The sequence below is a fragment of the Crinia signifera genome, chromosome 12, assembly GCF_055691185.1.
Source record: "Crinia signifera chromosome 12, ASM5569118v1, whole genome shotgun sequence".
In the NCBI taxonomy this organism is placed as follows: domain Eukaryota; kingdom Metazoa; phylum Chordata; class Amphibia; order Anura; family Myobatrachidae; genus Crinia; species Crinia signifera.
In genome coordinates this window covers 44,556,762-44,577,550 of record NC_139228.1, presented here as the reverse complement: position 1 = coordinate 44,577,550, position 20,789 = coordinate 44,556,762, and the positions used below count along the sequence as shown (strand labels likewise).

Sequence of the window (20,789 nt, the reverse complement as noted above, 5' to 3'; positions counted from 1 at the left end):
CCTTATCCGTTCTTGCCAAGTGCTTAGTCCAGGAAGTCAAACTTGTTTTTTGACTCTATCTTGATCACCTGGAATCTTTCTACGTGAGACCTAATGTAAATAGAATTTGGCTGCCGTATAGTCTAAACTCTACATGACTCACAAGTCACTTTGAAAATCTAAATTCCGATAAGGGATTTCTTATCTGCATGTTTCTGACATATTTTTATGTAACTTAAAGCACTATATCAAAAATAAACACAGACACAATGGGCGGTATTCAATGAGCCAGAATCGCCAAGTTTTATGGCGATTCTGTGTTTTTTTCGTGTCTGACGGTGATTTTTGGAGCTCCTAATGCGAATCACCCTATTCAATGACCTATAATCGCCGATAAGGACCGGTGAATGAAGCACCAATCGCCAAATGTTATTCTCTACAAATCGCCGTTTTTAGTCTATAGGATTTTGCATGGGGAATCGACGGTAGTCGAGGGGAATCGCCAAAAGTGTATTCAATGAGAAGTTGGCGATTCCTTTTTCTTGTTACATATCGCCGTTCCTCACCGAGTGTCCCTCGTCATCTTTTTCTGGTGAACTTTTATAGGAACATGTCAAATAATTGGTTTTAAGTGTTCTATTTAACTGTGCAAGTGTAATGTATTATTATTTGCTGCCCTTGTGTGATGTGATGGTCGTAGAAGTGCTATACAAATATATATTTAATTTTTTGAGGTATTTTTTTTTTCTCCCACAAAGCACTGTTCTTACCCATGGTGCACCTCACTTACCCATGATTCTCCTCCCCACCTCACTCCTTCGTTTGGCCTTTGTGCAGATTACCCAGATTTTGCCGTCTGCTGTATTGGAAGCGTTTATTCAGGGTAATTTGCATTTTTCTTGCATTTCACTGCAATTTTTTAAACACTGACGACATTAATGAAGCTGTTTAGGGAAACGCAGGGTTGGCTGAGAATCGCCGTTAGGGCCGGCGATTCTCAGCCACGTTGAATAGGGTGACTCGGCGACTCCCCACGAATCCCCATGCATGGCGATTGGCAGCAAAAAAACGGCGATTGGCTGGCGAATGAAAAAACTGAATCGCTGTGACCAACGATTCAGCTCATTGAATACCGCCCAATGAGTGAGATTTATTCGGATGAGAGATTCAGAATGTGAGAGATTTGGTAAGAAATCTCCAGTTTTTTAAAGCAGCAATCATTCACACTGTTAAATCAGTTGGAACTGGAGAATTCTCACCAAATCTTTCACTTTCTGAATCTCTCATCCTATTAAATCTCACCCATGAAATCACTATATTCAAGGGGAAAAAATACTATAGCTGCAGATCTATCCAAAGCGGTCTCAGAGCACAGCGGCAATATAGTGTAGTACAGAAATGTGTTTTTATTGAAGTCCTATTGATAAAAAATAAGATTTAACTTGTATGTAATCATGTGATCATCTCGGTACTAGAAGGATAAATTGTCATAAGGTATACATAACCAACAGACCTTTGTATCAAAAGGATTAGGAAAGGAAAGCCAATGTGGTTTACAAAAGACGTATCAACAAGTGTGAGAAAGGAAGTCTGCTTATCTTCTTCTTATAATAAAGTTAGGAGAAACGACTTTGTTTTTTATGTCTCTCTCTATTTTAATTTTTTTTGGTATGGTTTAATGGACATTAAGTATGTGAAATGTTTTTGTAATGGCTCCCTAAGTTGAGTTTAACATTTTCGCTTTGTTTCTTTGTAAGGTGCAGCATCTAGTACAGTCAAGTCATCACAGAGAAGGCCAAGAACTTATCGATTTGTTAAATACGCCACATATTCAGGTATAGTGCTCCCTATATTCCATTTTGTTCCTTTTGCTTGGCCTAAAAGAGATGATAAAAAAATGACGAGGGTTGTTATATATGTGCCTACCCCCTGGTACAGCTATATCATCTGCTGTCCTCCAGCTGCCCCTGTTTGTAATAGACACATGATGATTATTGCAGCTCAGTAAACAATGTAAAATTATTGGTTTACACTATGCTTCATTTCCATTGTAGATATATTCTGTGATCTCTTTATAATGGATAAAATGAACCGCAAAGTTGAGTCGCACACTGGCCATCTCAGTGATGAGTGGGTATGAAGTTGGTCGCGACCAGATAAGACAGCCATCTTAGGTTTAGTCCCAGCCGCGACATGGCCTCCAGTGTCATATCATCCTGCTAGTGCTATTGGAAGATGGCAATCACACACAGACAGCATTCCAGTTACCTGTGATATTGCAATGCGATGGGCCAGTTTACGATTATACTTACAATGGGTATAAGCATAATTATCAGTATTCTCCTCAGGAATTATGGCAAATGAAATCTTTCTTTTGTGTCCTTTCTTATTCCTCGTCTGCTCTCTTCACACCTTATGTCACTACTACTGGGGGGAGGGGGGGTTGGGATCATTGGGTCGACCTAATGATGGTCGACAGTCATTAGGTCGACACCGTTGGGTCGACAGATGTCTAGGTCGACATTGCTCAAGGTTGACAGGTGTCTAGGTCGACAGGTGTCTAGGTCGACATGGGACAAGGTCTGCACATGCGTTAGGTCGACATGGGGTTTTTCACTGTTTTTACACCTGAATGTTGACACAGTCGACATGGACACAGTTTTAAGTGCACTGCATCCCCTCACATGGCTCGCTGCACTCGCCATGCTTAGGGCTCGGTGCCTCGCTGCACTCGGCACACTATTTTGTTCTCCCACCATGCTAGGGCATAAACTACCGCCTATCTGCTCACAAAACTGTGAAAAACCTCATGTTGACCTTTTGACTGTCGACCTAACCCATGTTGACCTAACGCATGTGTACACCTAGACACCTGTCGACCTTGTCCACCTAGATACCTGTCGACCTCGAGCCATGTCGCCCTTTCTGTATGTCGACCTTATGACTGTCGATCATCATTAGGTCAGCCATTCGACCGTATCCCACTGTGGGCATTATGTATATATTGCAGCTGTGTTCCAAATGTGAAATCCGAAACATTCTGGAGAAATAATCTTGTTACTGTAATCTACAAGTTGCCATGTGTACTATTGATTGCTGGATAAGTGTGTAACACTATGCCTACATTGGGTGTCTCATGTTAGGTCTACTTTTCTATGCTGCTAAAGAAAACGCGCCAGTTACACTAAGCTTCAATAGTGATAAACAACCAACCAATCGGCTCCTACCTCCCATGTCACAGACTGTATTTGAAAAATGTCATGCAGGAACTGATTGGTTGGTGTTTATCACTCTGCACTTTACCACTTTTAAAGCATAGTGCATCTGGCCCAACGTGTTTTTGTGGACTAGTGCTTAGATTTGTCTCCATCCAATAGTCACCCTGGCACACCGTCTCATACACAAGAAAGACTGTAATCTGCTATGGGAGTTTGCTATGCTTCAAATACTATAGCTTTTCCTAGGAGCTCTGTTCCATCCCATGGTCGTTGCCCTTATCTAAAGTTTGTGGGAATTTATCTTAATCACTTCCCGCACGGTTCCCGAGAGAACATTCTGCTCTACTTGCTTTTCTTTCATTTATGTGATTTTAGGCTGCGAGCTTCATCAATTGCATCTCGCATTTACATATTTCAAAGTAACTGTGACTTTTATTCATTAGAACACTCTCCTTGTCTGCTATCAGATACATTGTTCTTTATAGATCTTGCTGTAGACACCAGTGTGTATATTGTGTATTAATCCAGCAAGTCCACTTTTAGTACAGTCTGGAAAATTGTGCGCACGGTGCCGTGCACATATACAGTCCCATACCATACCTGGATTCTCTTTGGCCTGCTTGGTCTGTATTAGCCAATAGGATTCCCTTCAATGGCTGGCTCTCTTCTTTTTAATACCATATGTGGTCGTTTTGTTATGTACGTGATATTAGTACATTGATTTATTCGATACATACTGTGCTAATATTATTCATTTCTCAAAACCGGAGCTTGAGTGCTTAATTGTAGTTTTATATATTAAGCAGCTGTTTTCTGTATCCTAATCAATATTTGAAATATTGAAAACTGATGTTAAGGTGTGTATGTATATAATAGCGTCTATGTATGAGCTCCATCATATAATAACCATGATATATAACACTGCATGTGAATGTTAGGATTCCTTTTATTTGGTATGAATAGGAAAAAAAAAATATATATATATATATATATATATATATATTATTCTGCCAGCTACAGATATGTAGAGATGTTAAAGATTGCAGCACATTCTAGTTTACCTTTGAAACTATCACTACTTACGTTTAAGTGTTTTAAATACGTTTTAAAATAAGGTTGGATAAACATTAATTGGTTAAAAACATCCACGGGTATGAATAAGTAACAATCTGCCTTTAAAATATCAGAACATACTATACAACAAGGGATTAGCTACTATAAACATAGGTTGAACTAGATGGACGCAAGTCTTTATTCAGCCTCACCTACTATGTAACTATGGGGTAGATTTATTACTAGGCGATCAGGGGAATCTGCGCTATCCCCGTGTGTTATAGCAGGGGATAGCACTTCCCCTGATCTATCACACCCGCCGAGCGTTTACTCCAACGCCGGCGGTGTGGGGCAGGAGGCATAGCGCAGGGGCGATATTTTGCACTGCGCTCCTGCCAGATTTATGAACGGTCAGCATCGCTGACCGTTCCGCCGCCTACAGCTGTCGACTTCGCCAGCTGCAGGCGGCAATGCCCTATACCTAACAGCAGGGACAGCGCTGTCCCTGCTGCTGGCGCTGAGCTGGGATCTCGCGAGACTAGCGAGATCGCGCGCATGCGCAGTGAGCCGGCCGGGGGGGGAAGGAGACGGGAGTTAATACTGATGCGCTGTCTCCAGGAGGGACATCGCAGGAGGGGGGAGTTAGCGCTCCCCCACTCCGGCGGCAAGATCTTAATAGATCTTGTCGGTGTCCCCTCCTGCTTCGCCTCGCTAATGAGGTGAAGCAGGAACCCATAGTGCCAACATCTCTGTGTGAGATGTGCAAAATATCCGCAAAAAATGCCAGCGTCACTCACATTTGTTATATGAATTCAAATAAATGTGTGTTGTCAGTAATAGTCTGACCTCATTCACCTATTGAGGGTGACTTTCTAGCCTTAAACATTTTGGAGAATATGCAAAAGCGATGGCAATTTATTACATTCTGTAAAGGTGCCCATACACGTCCCGATGCGGGCGTGCGTTTTGATCTTAAATAGCATGCATCGCATGCCTTGTGCATGCGATGTGATGAAAAGCAAGTACAAAAAGTATGTGCAGCACATACTCTTTGTACTGTGCGATGAGGTGCCGCGGGAGTGCGCACCTCAAAGCACAGATCGCACCACCCGCTTCGTGATGACTATCACAATATATTTTTCTTTGTTAATGCCTCAAAATGGCAGTTTATATTACATTGTCCCTGAGTTATCTCATGCTGTTTCTTGTTTCTGTACGGGAGTGTCATTACCCCTATAGAGACTAAATAGAGATAATGCATAAATATGAAATAAACTATATTCCATGCATTGTATTAACAAGTGTATTTCCCCAATGGATTAGGCCCTTCTGTTGGCACATGACAAGGTGGCAGAACAGGAGATGATGCCGGAGTCTGTTTCAGAAGATAGGTTCTACGAAAACATTGGACAGTACGGAGATGAGACAGTTAAAATTGTAAGAATAGAGAAAGCAAGAGATATACCTCTGGTAAGTAGAACTCTTCAGAGGAAAAAGCTCAGAAATACTGAAGCTAGAAAACCTATTTTTCATTAACTGTGTATTTTAGTGACCTGTCTGTAGCAGATGGTTTTAATTATATTTATTTATATTTCAATTTGTTATCCATTTGCCCGTGACCGCAACCGAGTTGCAAAGCCGTGCCCTTAATGTGCTTCCTAGTTTCAACCTAGTTTTGTTTATAGGGCGCTACAGTGCGGAACGAGCTGGACTCTGTCATCATCAGCCGTATAGTGAAAGGGGGTGCAGCAGAAAAGAGTGGGCTGCTGCACGAAGGTGACGAAATCCTGGAAATAAACGGAATAGAGATTCGAGGGAAGGACGTCAATGATGTATTTGAGCTACTAGTAAGTGAAAATATTAACTATGAAGCGAATAAAGCACAGTATATCACATTGCAATGAAAACCTTTATGAATACCTTGGGCAGTATTCAATGAGAAAAATTTTCCGTGTTTTATGGAGAATTTGTGCATTTTTCACGTTGAATGGAGAATTTTGATCTCAAAAATTGAACCACCCTATTCAATGTGATATTTTCGCCGTCTTTCTAAGTGATTTTCATGGTGTCTCTCCATGTAGCAATTCTCCATCTTTTCATGGAGAAGTGGAATAAAATAAAAGTATTTTTTTTTTATTTATTTTTTTTGGTGTAAAAAAAAATCAGGAATTTTATTCTGTGAAGGGGCATGCTATTTTTATTCATGTGCTTATTGCACATGAATATATATTTAATAAAAAAAAAATATTATTTTTTTTTTTACACATAACAGCCAGCAGGGGGCCGGAGCCGAGAGCCGCTCATTAGATATTTATATATTCACTGCACCCGATCATTACATATGCACGATCGGGAGCAGTGAATATCCCTGGTCCCCTGCTGGCTTTGGGGGGGCAGCCTGTGCTGCCTGGGTTGCGGGGAGCCCTCCTCCCCTCCACATACGTTCTGGGGCAGGCAGGGAGACTTCAATCTCCCTGCCTGCCACCGTCCCACGGCTCCCTGCAGCGGACGCTCGTCCGCTGCAGGGGTTAAGATTCGCCGCAAGGGGCAACGAGCCCCTGCGACATTGAATAGTGTATAAAGACCCGTGATGGAGAATCTCCAAATATGGAGAATCTCCGTAAAAACACGGCGAGTGCATGGCGAGAGAAAAAAACCTCTCGCCATGCACAGAGAAAATTCTCATTGAATACTGCCCCTTGACATAAGTGTATTGCGTTACACTTTTATGTGCATAAAACTACACATTATCATTCAGCAGGTTTGTTTTTAGAATACACATGTATTTTTTCTTATGTACATCAGTGTGAGTATATAGATATACAGTATACAAATATATTTGTGTGCGTGTGGTAAAGATTATGTATATATGATACTTCTGGTTTTATTCTTTGTTTGTGTGTTTCAAATCATTTACTTTTAATGGATTGGTGACCTTATTTGTTTGACTACTTTATATATTTGATGTCGTTTACTAGGCTGAAATGCATGGAACTCTGTCTTTTGTGCTTATTCCGAGTCAGCAGGCCAAACCTCCACCAACCAGAGAGACTGTGGTAAGTTACCCGCAGTCTGATTTGCTATTCCTATTAAACCTTTACCGAGTATGACAGTTTGTGCAGCACTCTGCAGTCCCAGAACATTTCTGCACACTACATTTTGTCCCAGTGGAGCTTACAATCTAGCTTCCCTACCACAGGCACATAAATACTGCACAACCAAATTATGCAGAAGGTGAGTATGTTTTCAAAGCCCATGTTCAGTGACTGCATTCCTTATCCAGTGGTTTAGAAATAATGACACATAAGTGCTTTCTGTAGAGAACTGTCTGAAAGAACCAGTGCGTGCCCAGCACACTGCTTCATTCTCCCGACTGCACCGGGGGTTTAGATCTCTTCATTCCAAAGTTGTTGGCATCCCAGCAGGGTAAGAGAACTTCAGAGTTGACTACACACTCGTTACCTAAGCCTTTAAATCTGAAGGACAGGGTGAGCAGCCATGATTCTATACTGCTGTGTATAAGCTAGCATTGAATCTACGACAAAAATGAGCAAAGAATGGTACTTGTTTCCTAGCACGGCCACAATCGCGGCCATCGGGGGTAATTTTTAGGGGCCTGCAACGCGACCGACGCGATGCCCCCGATTTTTCCATTGAAAACAGTGAAAATCGCGTCGGTCGCGGCTAAAAATGCTTAAATGGTCCACACGCGATGGCCGCGATTTCCCCATAGGGAACAATGTTAAATGGGTAACTTTACCCGTGATGACCGCGATTTCCCATAGGAAACAATGTTAAATGGGTCAATTTACCCAAATCATCATAGGGAAGAATGGTAAATGGGCCAGAAACCCCCCCAAAAAAACCTGACCAGTGAAATGTCCCCCCAAAAGTAGTTTACGCCACCCCGCGATCAACGTGAACCCGAAGCGTGGCGAGCGCAGCGGTACGCGTCCTCCAACCTTTTCATACCCTCACTATCCACATCGGCGTGGAGTTGAGAATAGAATAGTGTGGCGAGCCCCGCGAGGGGACGCGGATAGATTCACAGGTAAACGCGTCCCTTCGCGGCCTTCACAGGTGTCCGCGTCGCCATGGACACCTGGGAAGCCCGCGAGGGGACGCGTATAACTGTGAAGGTATCCGCGTCCCCTCGCTGCGCTCGCCACGCTTCGGGCTCGGTGGCTCGCTGCGCTCGCCACACTATTCTATTCTCAACTCCAGGCCGACGTGGATAGTGGGGGTATGAAAAGGTCGGAGGACGCGTACCGCCGCCCCTCGCGGGCTCGCTGCGCTCGCCACGCTTCGGGTTCACGTTGATCGCGGGGCGTATAGTACTTTTGGGGGGGACATTTTAATGTTCAGGGGTGTTTTTGGGACATTTACCATTGTTCCCTATGATAATTTGGGTAAATTGATCCATTTCACATTGTTTCCTATGGGAAATCGTGGTCATCGCGGGTAAATTGAGGCATTTAACATTGTTCTCTATGGGGAAATCGCGGGCATCGCGTCTGGCCCATCGCACTCGATTTTTTAGTGCATGCGATGGCCCCGATTTTACCCCCGATGACCGCGATCATGATCGTTGTGGCCGTGCTAGGAAACAAGTACCCAAAGAATCCTTATACCTTGTTATACCCCTACATATACAGTACAATGTGCATTGTGTTTGTGTACTTTCCCTGCAAATCTACCAGCTACCTAGTGTTGTAATTACATTGGCATCATCTAATGTCCCAGGACAAAAGGTTGTGTCCTTGTAGTCTCATTTTTGTGTGTCTAGAGTAGTATACAATACTGGTAACCTTTTACAGCATCTCTGATGGGAGGCTCTTCCACTTACCCTCTACCCTTTTCTGTGAAATCATGTTTCCTTCATGTCTTGTGTTCTAATACTTCTCTTCAGCTGAAGAATGGGATGCTGTCGGCAGGTCGACTACTATTGGTCCACTGGCCGTAGGCCGACCTATCTAAGGTCAACGTGGTCAAAAGGTTGATACAAGCAATAGGTCGACACGAAAAAGGTTAACCTGAGTTTTTCACATTTTTTCACCACCAAAACAGTTTTTTTCATGCTCCCATCCTAGTGGACATAGTTAGATTATAATAATTATAATAGTGTGCCGAGCGTAGCGATGCACCCGGACCAAAGCATGGCGAGCAAAGCGGTACAATTATACAGAGTCCATGTCGACAGACACCAAGAAACGTGAAAAACTGATGTGAACCTTTTCCATATCAACCCAATGTTTTTTAATGTGTCAACCTATGAGCTGTTGACCAATAGTGTTCTACCTATTGACTGTCGACCTTATTTGTGTCAACGCTATCACTCATACCCCTGCAGGACCTTGTTAAAGCCTTAGGTTTATTAGAATGTTTATATCCTGTCCCCCTTTCCCTTCTCCGCTTCAAACTATACATGTTAAACATCTTTTATTTTTTCTTGGTAATTTTGGTGATGTAGGCCATGCACCATTTACTCTACTATGTATGCCAAATGTTTGCTATTATCCATTCTGGAAAACTAAAGAGAAAGAAAGAATGTCCTAGTGTGTCGGTGCACCAAAGAGAAATATTAAAATATAAAATATAACCTTTATTACATATTTATTAAAAGGCTGCGAAAAATATTTAAAAAGACCTATAACAACAGACAGTGAGATTCACACAATGTTTAAAACATAGGTGGGGGGCAGATGGTACATAAATGATCTCTATGAATCGTATGAATAAATGTCTTTTATTGGCAGTGCACGAGTGAGTTATATAATTGTTACTGCAGGGACGTGTCCTCTTTCAGTTTACTGGTCAGGTGACCTAGTTATATCCAAAGACTCTGTCCTAACAATCCTATCTGAGTTCACTTAACATGCAGGTGTGTTTTAAATGGGTAACAGCCATATGACACTTATTGTTTCCTCAGTGGGATGTGTCTAGTGACACTGTCAACGGTATAGTAGCCTTGTCAACGGTATAGTAGCCTAGTCACCAGGGTATCTCCCAGCAGACAAATGCTGGTGAATACAGTCCTGCAAACAATTAGATGGTCACCTGAGCTAGAGTCTTATGCACGGTGCCATAGAGTTAGGCAGTAAGCTCAATTAGACTGCTTGTCCGTGAAATCTCAGCCCTTATAAGGGCTAGAGACTGCACTTGTGGACACAGAATACAAAATGCATAATATGAAAAATAATGCACCAAACTGCCCGCGCACCACTAGCCGGCACGCGCTTCGCAGTTCAAGCTTCTTCTACACGCACACACAAACCCCCGCAAGGTTGTCTACACGCATACCCCCCCCAAGTGGGTCTACCCGCACACACACCCCGCAGCGAGTCTGCCCGCTGCTCCAAAAGGAGGCGGTACTCAAGGGGTTAAGGTGCAAAAAAAAAAAATTGTTTTGTATTGAGAAAATCAAACCGTGGTCACATCAGTTGCCCGACGTTTCGAGGCCAGAAGGTGTGCACAATGTGACAGTGAGTAAGCTTACCTTATATAGCAAGTGCTGGAAGTGCATTCACAGATGACAGCTGGCCCCGAATCTTCCTGCCGCGCGCACATCATGGAACACTTCCAACGGGTGTACGCTGTGATCACTTCCGGCCAGTCCATTCCCGAGTGTTTCCTGGTGCTTGGGTTAGGGGGGCGTGCTCAGTCAGTAGCGTCCGGTTACCAAGGTGACGTCAGTTCCCATGGAAACCTCAGGACGTCCACTGTCTCGTGCCGGGCTCGCTGTCATACCTAATCAAAAACAAAGTGCTGGTGATGTATAATGTACAAAACTTTAAGGTGGACATATAGTGATTTTAAATTTTGCGTCAATGTGAAACAAACAGTTTAAAAACATGCTAATGGGCGGGCATTGGTTAAATGCTACATACAGTATGCACTAAATCAGAAGCATAACTGTGCATGCACAAATATTTTGGTAGAATGGAAGAATGTTGCTGGAACAGTCTAATTTGTAGATTGTTCTTGGATTGCATGCACACTGTTGCTCTCCCGACTTTGCAATGTTCTGATCATATCTGCATGCTGGATAGGTAACCTTGAGATGCATCTTTCAATCCACAGGGCTTTCTGGATGATAGTAATCCAGTGGCTGAACGATTTGACTGTAAACGAAGTCTCTGCAAAGTTTTTTGAAAGAATTGGAAATTCGCTTGCACCAGGACTGTATAGTCAAAATAATTGGCTGGAAACGGGTTTTTCATTTTTAGACTGAGACATGATATTGGCTGGGAGCGTTAATACTCACTGTGTGTCGATTTATAATCCTTTCTTTGAGGCAGTCGGGGTGTATGGTATTTAAATTGAAGAGTTTTTTGGCTTCCATTTGCAACAATTTCTTTGCTCGGTCTCCACAATCGATACGGGGAGGAGACCGAGCAACAGGAATTTAGCATGGGTTCTTATGTATAACACATTGGGTCTTCCCAGACCAATTGGTGATATCGTCTTCATTTTGACCTTTTATAGGTATTCCCACTTAAAGAGATTTTACCTGCAAATTTGTCCTCAGAAAGAATTATCTTTAGCGACATTGTCTGGAGGAAGATCATTCTCCGTTCAGCCGATCTACTAACATAGATAATAAAATAATAGGTACTTCATGTATGCAAGGGCCCATTAACCATCCTGTTATGAATTGTTTCTTCTTGTGAAGAGTACCTTTAACCTATTCTTGTGATCCGTTAACCCCCGAGTTTCAAGTGTCTGAGATATCTCAATTAAATTTATATAGATCTGGAATAACTGCTACCACTGTGTGGAAAAGGACTTTGTGATAAACATTTGAAATTATATGGACTTTTTACTGTATGCTAGAGTGAAATTACCTAAGGCTTGATTGATCTAATTGTGGTGATCAAAAATAGGGGCGCTAACTCACAATTGTACTCCATACATATGCATATATAGATAGAAAGATAGATAGATAGAGAGCTGGAGAGATATATAGGTAGATACTATAGATAGCTATAGATTGATAAGGCACCTTTGGTGACTTTTTAATTAATCACTTGAGTGGTATTCCTGGAAATTTTCCGGGCTCAGCTGCGCTGCCATAGTGGACTGTCCTGGGCATACCACTAAAATGAAGGTGTGCACCAGTGGTGGCCAGGTGTGCACCACTGGCGCATCATCTGACCGGTCATCCCACCAGTGGCTGCTCTCCCCTCCCATCAATCCCTCTCAGCTCTGGCGATTGCACGCCGGAGCTCCCCTGCCCCCGCCGCCATTAGTTCTAGTAATAAGCAGGGCAGGCGGAAGGCTCGGAGATGTTCGGCGTGACTCGGGGGGACTCATGATTTCGGGCGCCCGAGTCCTTCCGAGCCGTCCCGAACATCCCCGAGCCTGCCACCTATTCTGATCAGCGGCTGGGGCAGTGCACAGGAGCTCTGTCGTATGGCACCTGAGCAGAGACGCCGGGGTGGCCCTCAACTCTGTGGGTGGTGGGTTTTGCTGGGGCAGGACAAACCTGCCCTGGTAGGTTTGTCCTGCCCCAGCAACACCCACTACTCAAGGGGTTAACGCCATTTATTCTCCTACATTATATAACATTGTTGGAGGGGATATATTAGCCATTTAAGTATCCATATAAAAAATTATATAATTGGTTTTATATGATACAAGGCTGCGTGCTAATTGACTTGCCTCAGAACGTAATGATGTGTTTTTTTGAGCTCAGTGTCTACATTGCTTTTGTGAACATACCATGCCATTCATCTACTGCCTCTGGGCCCTGTTTTGAAGTGTTTTATTTTATTTTTTTCCGTTATGATTCTGTTTTAATAGAACGGTGTATTTTTGGATATTCCCACCTAATCGTTTAGGACATGTTTTCTAATTGTTCATTGTTACTATCCAATGAATGGATCTCATCTGTTCTCATAACAAAGTACTAATCCTCTTATCTTGTAATGTCTTGTTCACTAATTAAGTCTGACGCCCAAACTTCAAGAATTAAACTACTGAACTTTTTTTTGTTATTCTTAATAGAGCGACTGTGTAGTAGTTTCTGTGTATACAATTACATTTGTATGTTTTTTATTACTCTTTGGTGTTTTTTTCTTTTAGAATTGTCATTTAAAAAATCTTTTGTAAGTAATTTCCGTTTTCTCCCAAGGTCCATGTGAAAGCACATTTTGATTATGATCCTACAGACGACCCATATGTCCCATGCCGAGAGCTAGGCCTTTCCTTCCAGAAGGGAGACATTCTCCACATCATCAGCCAAGATGACCCCAACTGGTGGCAAGCCTACCGGGACGGAGATGAAGATAATCAGCCTCTTGCAGGACTTGTACCTGGTAACATTTGCTTTGTTCATTGAGAAATGTTCATCACAATGTGGCATTTAAAAACCCTGTACTTACATCACACATTACAGATTAGCGTTCAAGTAACTAAAATTAGCTGTAAGCAGATGGCGAACTGCTGTTTCAAATTGTAATTGTGATAAGAGGCTTGTATTAACACGACTTTCCCAAGGGTTTTTTTTTTATCATCCTCCCCGTCCCCTTTTGTTTTTGTTATCATTACTTCAATTCAAACACATTTGAGAACTTTTTATTTTTCTATCCAAAGGAAAAAGTTTTCAGCAGCAGCGGGAGGCCATGAAGCAGACGATAGAAGAAGACAAGGAGCCTGAGAAATCAGGTAAGACACTTGCTGTCTCTCCTGGATAATAAATGACCATGTTGTTCAGCAGCTCTGTGTAAAGGGCCACTCTTCCTGGCAGGCTGTCTGTTTATATAAAGTGAGAAAATAACATTGCTTATTATGTCATTTGTTTAACTCTCCAGTCAGTCTGTATTTTTGCCAGTTATTTAATGTTGTTTTTATCTAGAAATATGATTAGTTATTGCTAAGAGTACAGCGGTCAATTCTGATTTATGTCAGACATTTAAACGGGATGAGCTCACTTTTCAAACTCACTTTTCCAAAGTTTACCAAATTTCTGTGTATAGGAGCTGTGTGCCTGGCGCTCTGTGTATAGGAGCTGTGTGCCTGGCGCTCTGTGTATAGGAGCCGTGTGCCTGGCGCTCTGTGTATAGGAGCCGCGTGCCTGGCGCTCTCTGTATAGGAGCCGCGTGCCCGGCGCTCTGTGTATAGGAGCCGCGTGCCCGGCGCTCTGTGTATAGGAGCCGTGTGCCCGACGCTCTGTGTATAGGAGCCGTGTGCCCGGCGCTCTGTGTATAGGAGCCGTGTGCCCGGCGCTCTGTGTATAGGAGCCGTGTGCCCGGCGCTCTGTGTATAGGAGCCGTGTGCCCGGCGCTCTGTGTATAGGAGCCGTGTGCCCGGCGCTCTGTGTATAGGAGCCGTGTGCCCGGCGCTCTGTGTATAGGAGCCGTGTGCCTGGCGCTCTGTGTATAGGAGCCGTGTGCCTGGCGCTCTGTGTATAGGAGCCGTGTGCCTGGCGCTCTGTGTATAGGAGCCGTGTGCCTGGCGCTCTGTGTATAGGAGCCGTGTGCCTGGCGCTCTGTGTATAGGAGCCGTGTGCCTGGCGCTCTGTGTATAGGAGCCATGTGCCTGGCGCTCTGTGTATAGGAGCCGTGTGCCTGGCGCTCTGTGTATAGGAGCCGTGTGCCTGGCGCTCTGTGTATAGGAGCCGTGTGCCTGGCGCTCTGTGTATAGGAGCCGCGTGCCTGGCGCTCTGTGTATAGGAGCCGCGTGCCTGGCGCTCTGTGTATAGGAGCCGCGTGCCTGGCGCTCTGTGTATAGGAGCCGCGTGCCTGGCGCTCTGTGTATAGGAGCCGCGTGCCTGGCGCTCTGTGTATAGGAGCCGCGTGCCTGGCGCTCTGTGTATAGGAGCCGCGTGCCTGGCGCTCTGTGTATAGGAGCCGCGTGCCTGGCGCTCTGTGTATAGGAGCCGCGTGCCCGGCGCTCTGTGTATAGGAGCCGCGTGCCCGGCGCTCTGTGTATAGGAGCCGAGTGCCCGGCGCTCTGTGTATAGGAGCCGAGTGCCTGGCGCTTTGTGCATACGAGCAGCGTGCCTGGCGCTTTGTGCATACGAGCAGCTTGCCCGGCGCTCTGTGCATACGAGCAGCGTGCCCGGCGCTCTGTGTATAGGAGCCGTGTGCCTGGCGCTCTGTGTATAGGAGCCGTGTGCCTGGCGCTTTGTGCATTCGAGCCGTGTGCCCGGCGCTCTGTGCATACGAGCAGCGTGCCCGGCGCTCTGCGCAATTTATATGCACATTTCCATTAAAAAGATGCTCAGTGTGGCCAAGTCAGTACTTGTGTAGTTTCATGGCGCTGTGCATCTGAGTCCCCTTGCGGGGCTCTCTTCGCTCGCCCACGCTGCGGACTCGGTGGCTGGCTACGCTCGCCACGCTATCTAAAGTCAACTCCATGCCAACATGGATAGTGGGGGTATGAACTATCCATATTGGCCTGGAGTTAAGTTTAGTTTATTTTAGATAGTTTGTGGCGAGCGTAGAACCCGGAAGTAGCACGGCGCCATGAAACTACACAAGTACCGCCAAGTCGCCTAGGATCTGCCAAACCTTGAGGGGCTTTCTGAAGCCACAATGGAACTGTACAGAACTGTAGAATTTTTACTACATTCTTTTTAGTGTTACCATAACTATTGACGCTTCCTAGTGGTGTGGTAGAATTTCTGTTATGTTCTATTATTTTTGTTTTGAAACGCATGGGTTTTAGCCACTTCCATTTATTGCAGATACACACATTGTGAACCTACAGTGAGCTGCAAATGATAGTGGAAGTGTAGTATCTGTCTGGAAGTGAAGTATCTGCCCTAAGACTACAGTGTTTACTGTACCTAGCATGTCGGCCATGGATTGTATGATTGTTTACTGGTTGGAGTTCATTGTATATTATTCTATTAAGTTTGTTTAAAATATATTCATGGGCCATGCACTGTCAGAGCTGGGCAGCCTTATCAAGTTGAACAAAATGACTTGTTCCTGTCTGTCAGCAATGTTTCTGATTGTTCTACTGCAGACAGCCTGTAAGCTTGCTGTAATGTGACATTTTGCTGGCTTGTCTCTTGGGATAAAAGGCATTTCCTTTCGGTACATAGGAAATGGCTTCTTATTTTTTTTCTTACTACGTCCTCATGTCGGCAGAACATTAATAAATCATCTTCTTCAGTTATTATTTTCCTATTTGCTACTAAGGTCTTCTGAGGAAGCGTATATAGTTAAATTATTCAACTTGCATGACCTTTACAGTTGAAATGATTGTTTTTGTTTTATGTACACTGTTGCTAATCATGTATCTGCCATAATCAATGTTTCCTTGGTCCCAAAATGAGTAATATCCTTGATGATCACCAGATTTTATGAGATTGTTATCCTTTGTCAAAATAGCCGGTGTATAACCTCTATTAGCCTGTGCGTGATCTGTTCCATATGAAACCGAAATGGATATTGCTAAATGACATCAAACACATGGGCAAATTGTGCAGCTCCGCCCCCTGGCATGGTCACACCACCCTTGCGAATAAGGCTACTTTGTTATAGAGATGTGCAGGTTCGGTTTTACTCTGTTAGCCAATAAAATTTGGATTGGAGATCGGCTGTCACATGTTTTGGATATCCAGTACAATCCCAATTTGAGAACCGAGTAAAACAGAACATGCACATCTCTTCTTTTTTATTGGATTTATTTCCTTGGTGCTATCATTTATGGCTGGCAAATATATTGCCGCTCTCTAAATGCATCTTGAACTTTAAAAAGGAAATCTTTTTTTGTAGTCTGCATTTGACCTACAAAGGTGGTTGTGATGTTTGCTATCAGTTATTGGTATTCGTGGTTTTTCTCCCCATGGTGGAAATAGTGTTTTTGTGTGTTTACTGTTTGTTGATACTCCTGTATTGTTGTTTTAAAACTTTTTGCCATCAGAAAAAAAGATAAAAACAATGCAATCTTTCTTGTATTTAGAAGCAGGTTTGGTACAAATTCTTATTGTGCTTTTCTTACATATCATTTGGTGTGGCTAATACATGTCTCTGTAATTTGCAGGGAAGTTGTGGTGTGCGAAGAAAAACAAGAAGAAGAGGAAAAAAGTTTTATACAACGCTAACAAAAATGATGGTGTGTGGGGTAGCTCAAATGTCTTTTTCTTGAAAGAAATGATAAAGTTGGTTTACTAGGGGAGAAAGAAGTCATTTATATGCCGCAAACTCAAATCTCTAGAGGGTAGCAGTAAGTTCATAGAGAGAGCAGTAATGGAAAGACCATTTCCTTAATCATGAGGGAAAGCTGTAAGTAAGTGCTGAGGTAGTGGTCGCATTAGTTAGACGTGTGTCCAATAGACAGATATTACACATAGTGACAGTGTAAGAAGGAATGAAACTCCTTTTATTCATTGAATACATACTAGACACCAGCAGACTGTGGCACTTACCTTCTCCCCTGAACCCTGACCATTTTAAGTTGATTCCTAACCCGCCCCATTAGTATCTAAACCTCCCCTCTCAATGCCCAACCCCAACCCCTTCGCACCCCCTTTTTAGAGCCTAATTCTTACCCTCCCTTCCTCCCTTAAACTCTGCTGCTCAGTGCTAAACCCTCCACAGCCTAATGCTGTTTGGTATTTATGCAGGCAACCCAGTGACAAGGGTCCTCATTTAATGTTCTAGCACCAACATCTTATCCGGTGCCTTACAGCCTTTCTGGCTGAAGTACCTTTTAATCCGGGTATTTTACTAATGTGCGTTAGGATGTGAGGAAGGTAAAGAATCTTCTTTGTATACATAAGAAGGGAGGTGCCAGAACTCCGACTGTCATCCACAACACCAGCACCGGAATCCCGATTGTTGTCCACAAACCAGTGCCCGAGTCCCGATATCACTAGTAATACCTACGCCTTTATCTCCACATTCAGCATCCCGGTCATAATTAGGCTGGGGTCTGTTCGCCTTAGCCCATGGAGGGTGGGGATAGATTTAAGCGCTGGGAGGGGGGAGGGGGGGGGAGGTTAGGTTTAGGCTGCAGGAAAGGTTTAGGAATATGTGGGTTAGGGGGAAGAGGTTAAGCATTGTTACCCAACCCCTGAGCAGCAGTTTATATATTTCAAAATGAGTAATTTTTATCATACAGTGTTCCTGCTGCTAATAGTTAGGTTGCCTACAGTTGGTAACCAATCATCAGCAAGAACACATAACTGCATCAAGATGCAATCGTGCCTGCACCTCTCCTGTTCCTCTCGTGCAATATACTTCTAGCAGTGAAAAAGTACAAATGCAGACCATTGTCAGTCTCCGATTTTCTCTCTCTAGATTATGACAACGAAGAAATTTTAACATATGAAGAAATGTCCCTCTACCACCAGCCGGCCAACCGAAAGCGGCCCATAGTTCTTATAGGGCCACAGAACTGTGGGCAGACTGAGCTGAGACTGCGGTTGATGAACAGTGAGGCTGACAGATTTGCTACTGCTGTACCCCGTAAGTACTTTCTCCTCTACTGAGCTTACTGGGGGATATCCTATAAGCAGCAGTAATGGATTCCTGTGGGGTTATCCTATTAACCCCAATTCTGGCTCTTATGGGGGGGGCTTAGTCTCAGCTGCAACAGGCAGGCTAAGGCAAATCCACAAAAAACGTTTTTTTTCCCAGCTTCCGTGGTTGTGAAAATACATACAATAAACCTGGGAATTTGTTTGTAAAGTACACACCTGTAGATTTATCTGTCCAATCTGTCTGGTGGGAACAAAAATCTGGTAATGAATGAATGTAGTGTTCCCGCTAGGCTGTTTTGGCGGGGCGCTGCGCCCTGCCCGATTTTTAAAGTGAAAAATGTGCCCTGCCCCTCTGGCAGCGCCCCGCTAAACCAGCCTGCCTTTGACCCCGCTGTTTTGACCGGGGAAGCCCGGCGCCGCTGTACATAGCGATGCCCGGCACTTCCCCGGCAGTTTACAGCCTTCCGGGTGGCCGGGTCCGCCCCCCTGTGCATGACGCCGCCGGCCGCGCCCACTCCTCTGCGTGATTCCGCCTGCCGGGCACGCCCCTTTTCATCACGGCGTGGCCTGGGCACGCCCCTTTTGTGACGTTGGCGGCCCGGGCACGCCCAAAATAGTGACGTCGGCGTGCCCGGTCCGACCCCCCCGCCCGGCCCGCCCTAGTTCCTAGAAGGAACACTACATATGAATATATATATCCGTATGCTGCAAAATAGACAAAAATAAATTCTGCACGTCTCTTATTTGTTTTCCAGTGTTTGGGAGCAAATGATCGATCCTAATTTTCTCCAATACGTAGTCAGATTTTTGTTCCCAACAGGATACTAATCAGGTATAATAATTTGGCCACTGAATCTATTATAATGCTGGAAACAGTTGTGCCATTTGGCTAATTTCTACCATGGTGGCTTTATTCGAATATATTATTCCAGATTCACATATTTTCTTTATGGAGATAGTTCCCCTATTTGAGTGATGAGCAGGGCAGCCAATGCTTGTTGCTCCTTGCCTGCTCTGTGTGAATGAGTGGAAGGCACTAGCTCAGGCATGGCCAAACTATTGTCCTCCGGTTGTTGTGAAACTACAAGTCCCATCATGCCTTGCCACAGTTTTGCTATTAGGGAATGCTAAAGGCATGCTGGGCCACAGTTTGACCATGTCTACAATTTATTTATTTATTAACAGTTTCTTATATAGCGCATACATATTACGCAGCGCTTTACAGAGCATAGTTATGAGCAATAACACATACTGAATTACAGCACAAGACAGTTTATGACAAGTACATGGTAAATATGGATAGTTGCAACAGAGCACAGGACACTGAAGCAGTCATCAGGGTAGCAGAGGTTTATATATTCTAAGAAAGGCACATGAGGAGAGAGGGCCCTGCTCATGAGAGCTTACTTTCTAAAGGGGAGGGTTAGACAGACAGGGGTGACACAGAAGGGGAAGAGGTGAGCATAAACAGGTTAGGATGAGAGATGGTCAGGTTTTATGCAGGAGGGTGGGAAGAGGTCAGCTTAGTCTTTGATATTTTAAGTCTAAAAAAGCGCTGGGTCATCCAAGAGTAGATATGCGTAAGGATAGAGGGAGAGAGATCAGGAAAGGAGCGGTAGATTTCAGTATTATCAGCATAGAGGTGAGAGTGGAAGTCCGCTCACCCAGAGAGGATATGTAGAGATAGAGAAGAGGAGGGCCAAGAATAAAATGTTGGGGGACACCTACTATAAATGGAAGAGCATGTGAGGTGAAGTCATTAGAGTTACAGCTGTGCATTTTCAAAAAGACAGTGGAAATACAAGCATATATAGTGATATTCAAAGTTTTAGCAATTGTAGAGATGGTGATATCACGGATAAATAGCCAGATAAAGCAGCCAGGACTAGTATGTTTTATAGGTATGAATATGAAGTGAGCTCACTCAAAGCAGTCCCTTGGTTTTCTGAGTTGATGATGTTTTCTTTCTGTGTCGCTTTGATACCAAGATACCAAGTTGGTTGTCAGTTTCTGTCCAGGCTTGAGCTACTTAAAAATCTTCCTACTTTAAAATCTGACAAATATCAACAGTCAGCTTTCAATGGTCAGTCTGGTATCCTCCA

General features: G+C 44.0%; 1 protein-coding gene across 1 annotated transcript in view; it reads left to right on the top strand.

The window, feature by feature from the left end:
- Positions 1-20,789, top strand: part of PALS1 (protein associated with LIN7 1, MAGUK p55 family member) — a 120,436-nt gene that overhangs the window by 69,674 nt on the left and 29,973 nt on the right. The window contains exons 4-11 of the mRNA XM_083167176.1: positions 1,737-1,814; positions 5,574-5,720; positions 5,936-6,097; positions 7,229-7,306; positions 13,384-13,567; positions 13,845-13,916; positions 17,247-17,318; positions 18,506-18,673. Of these exons, the coding sequence (XP_083023302.1) occupies positions 1,737-1,814; positions 5,574-5,720; positions 5,936-6,097; positions 7,229-7,306; positions 13,384-13,567; positions 13,845-13,916; positions 17,247-17,318; positions 18,506-18,673 (961 nt within the window). The remainder of the gene's footprint in view (positions 1-1,736; positions 1,815-5,573; positions 5,721-5,935; positions 6,098-7,228; positions 7,307-13,383; positions 13,568-13,844; positions 13,917-17,246; positions 17,319-18,505; positions 18,674-20,789) is intronic.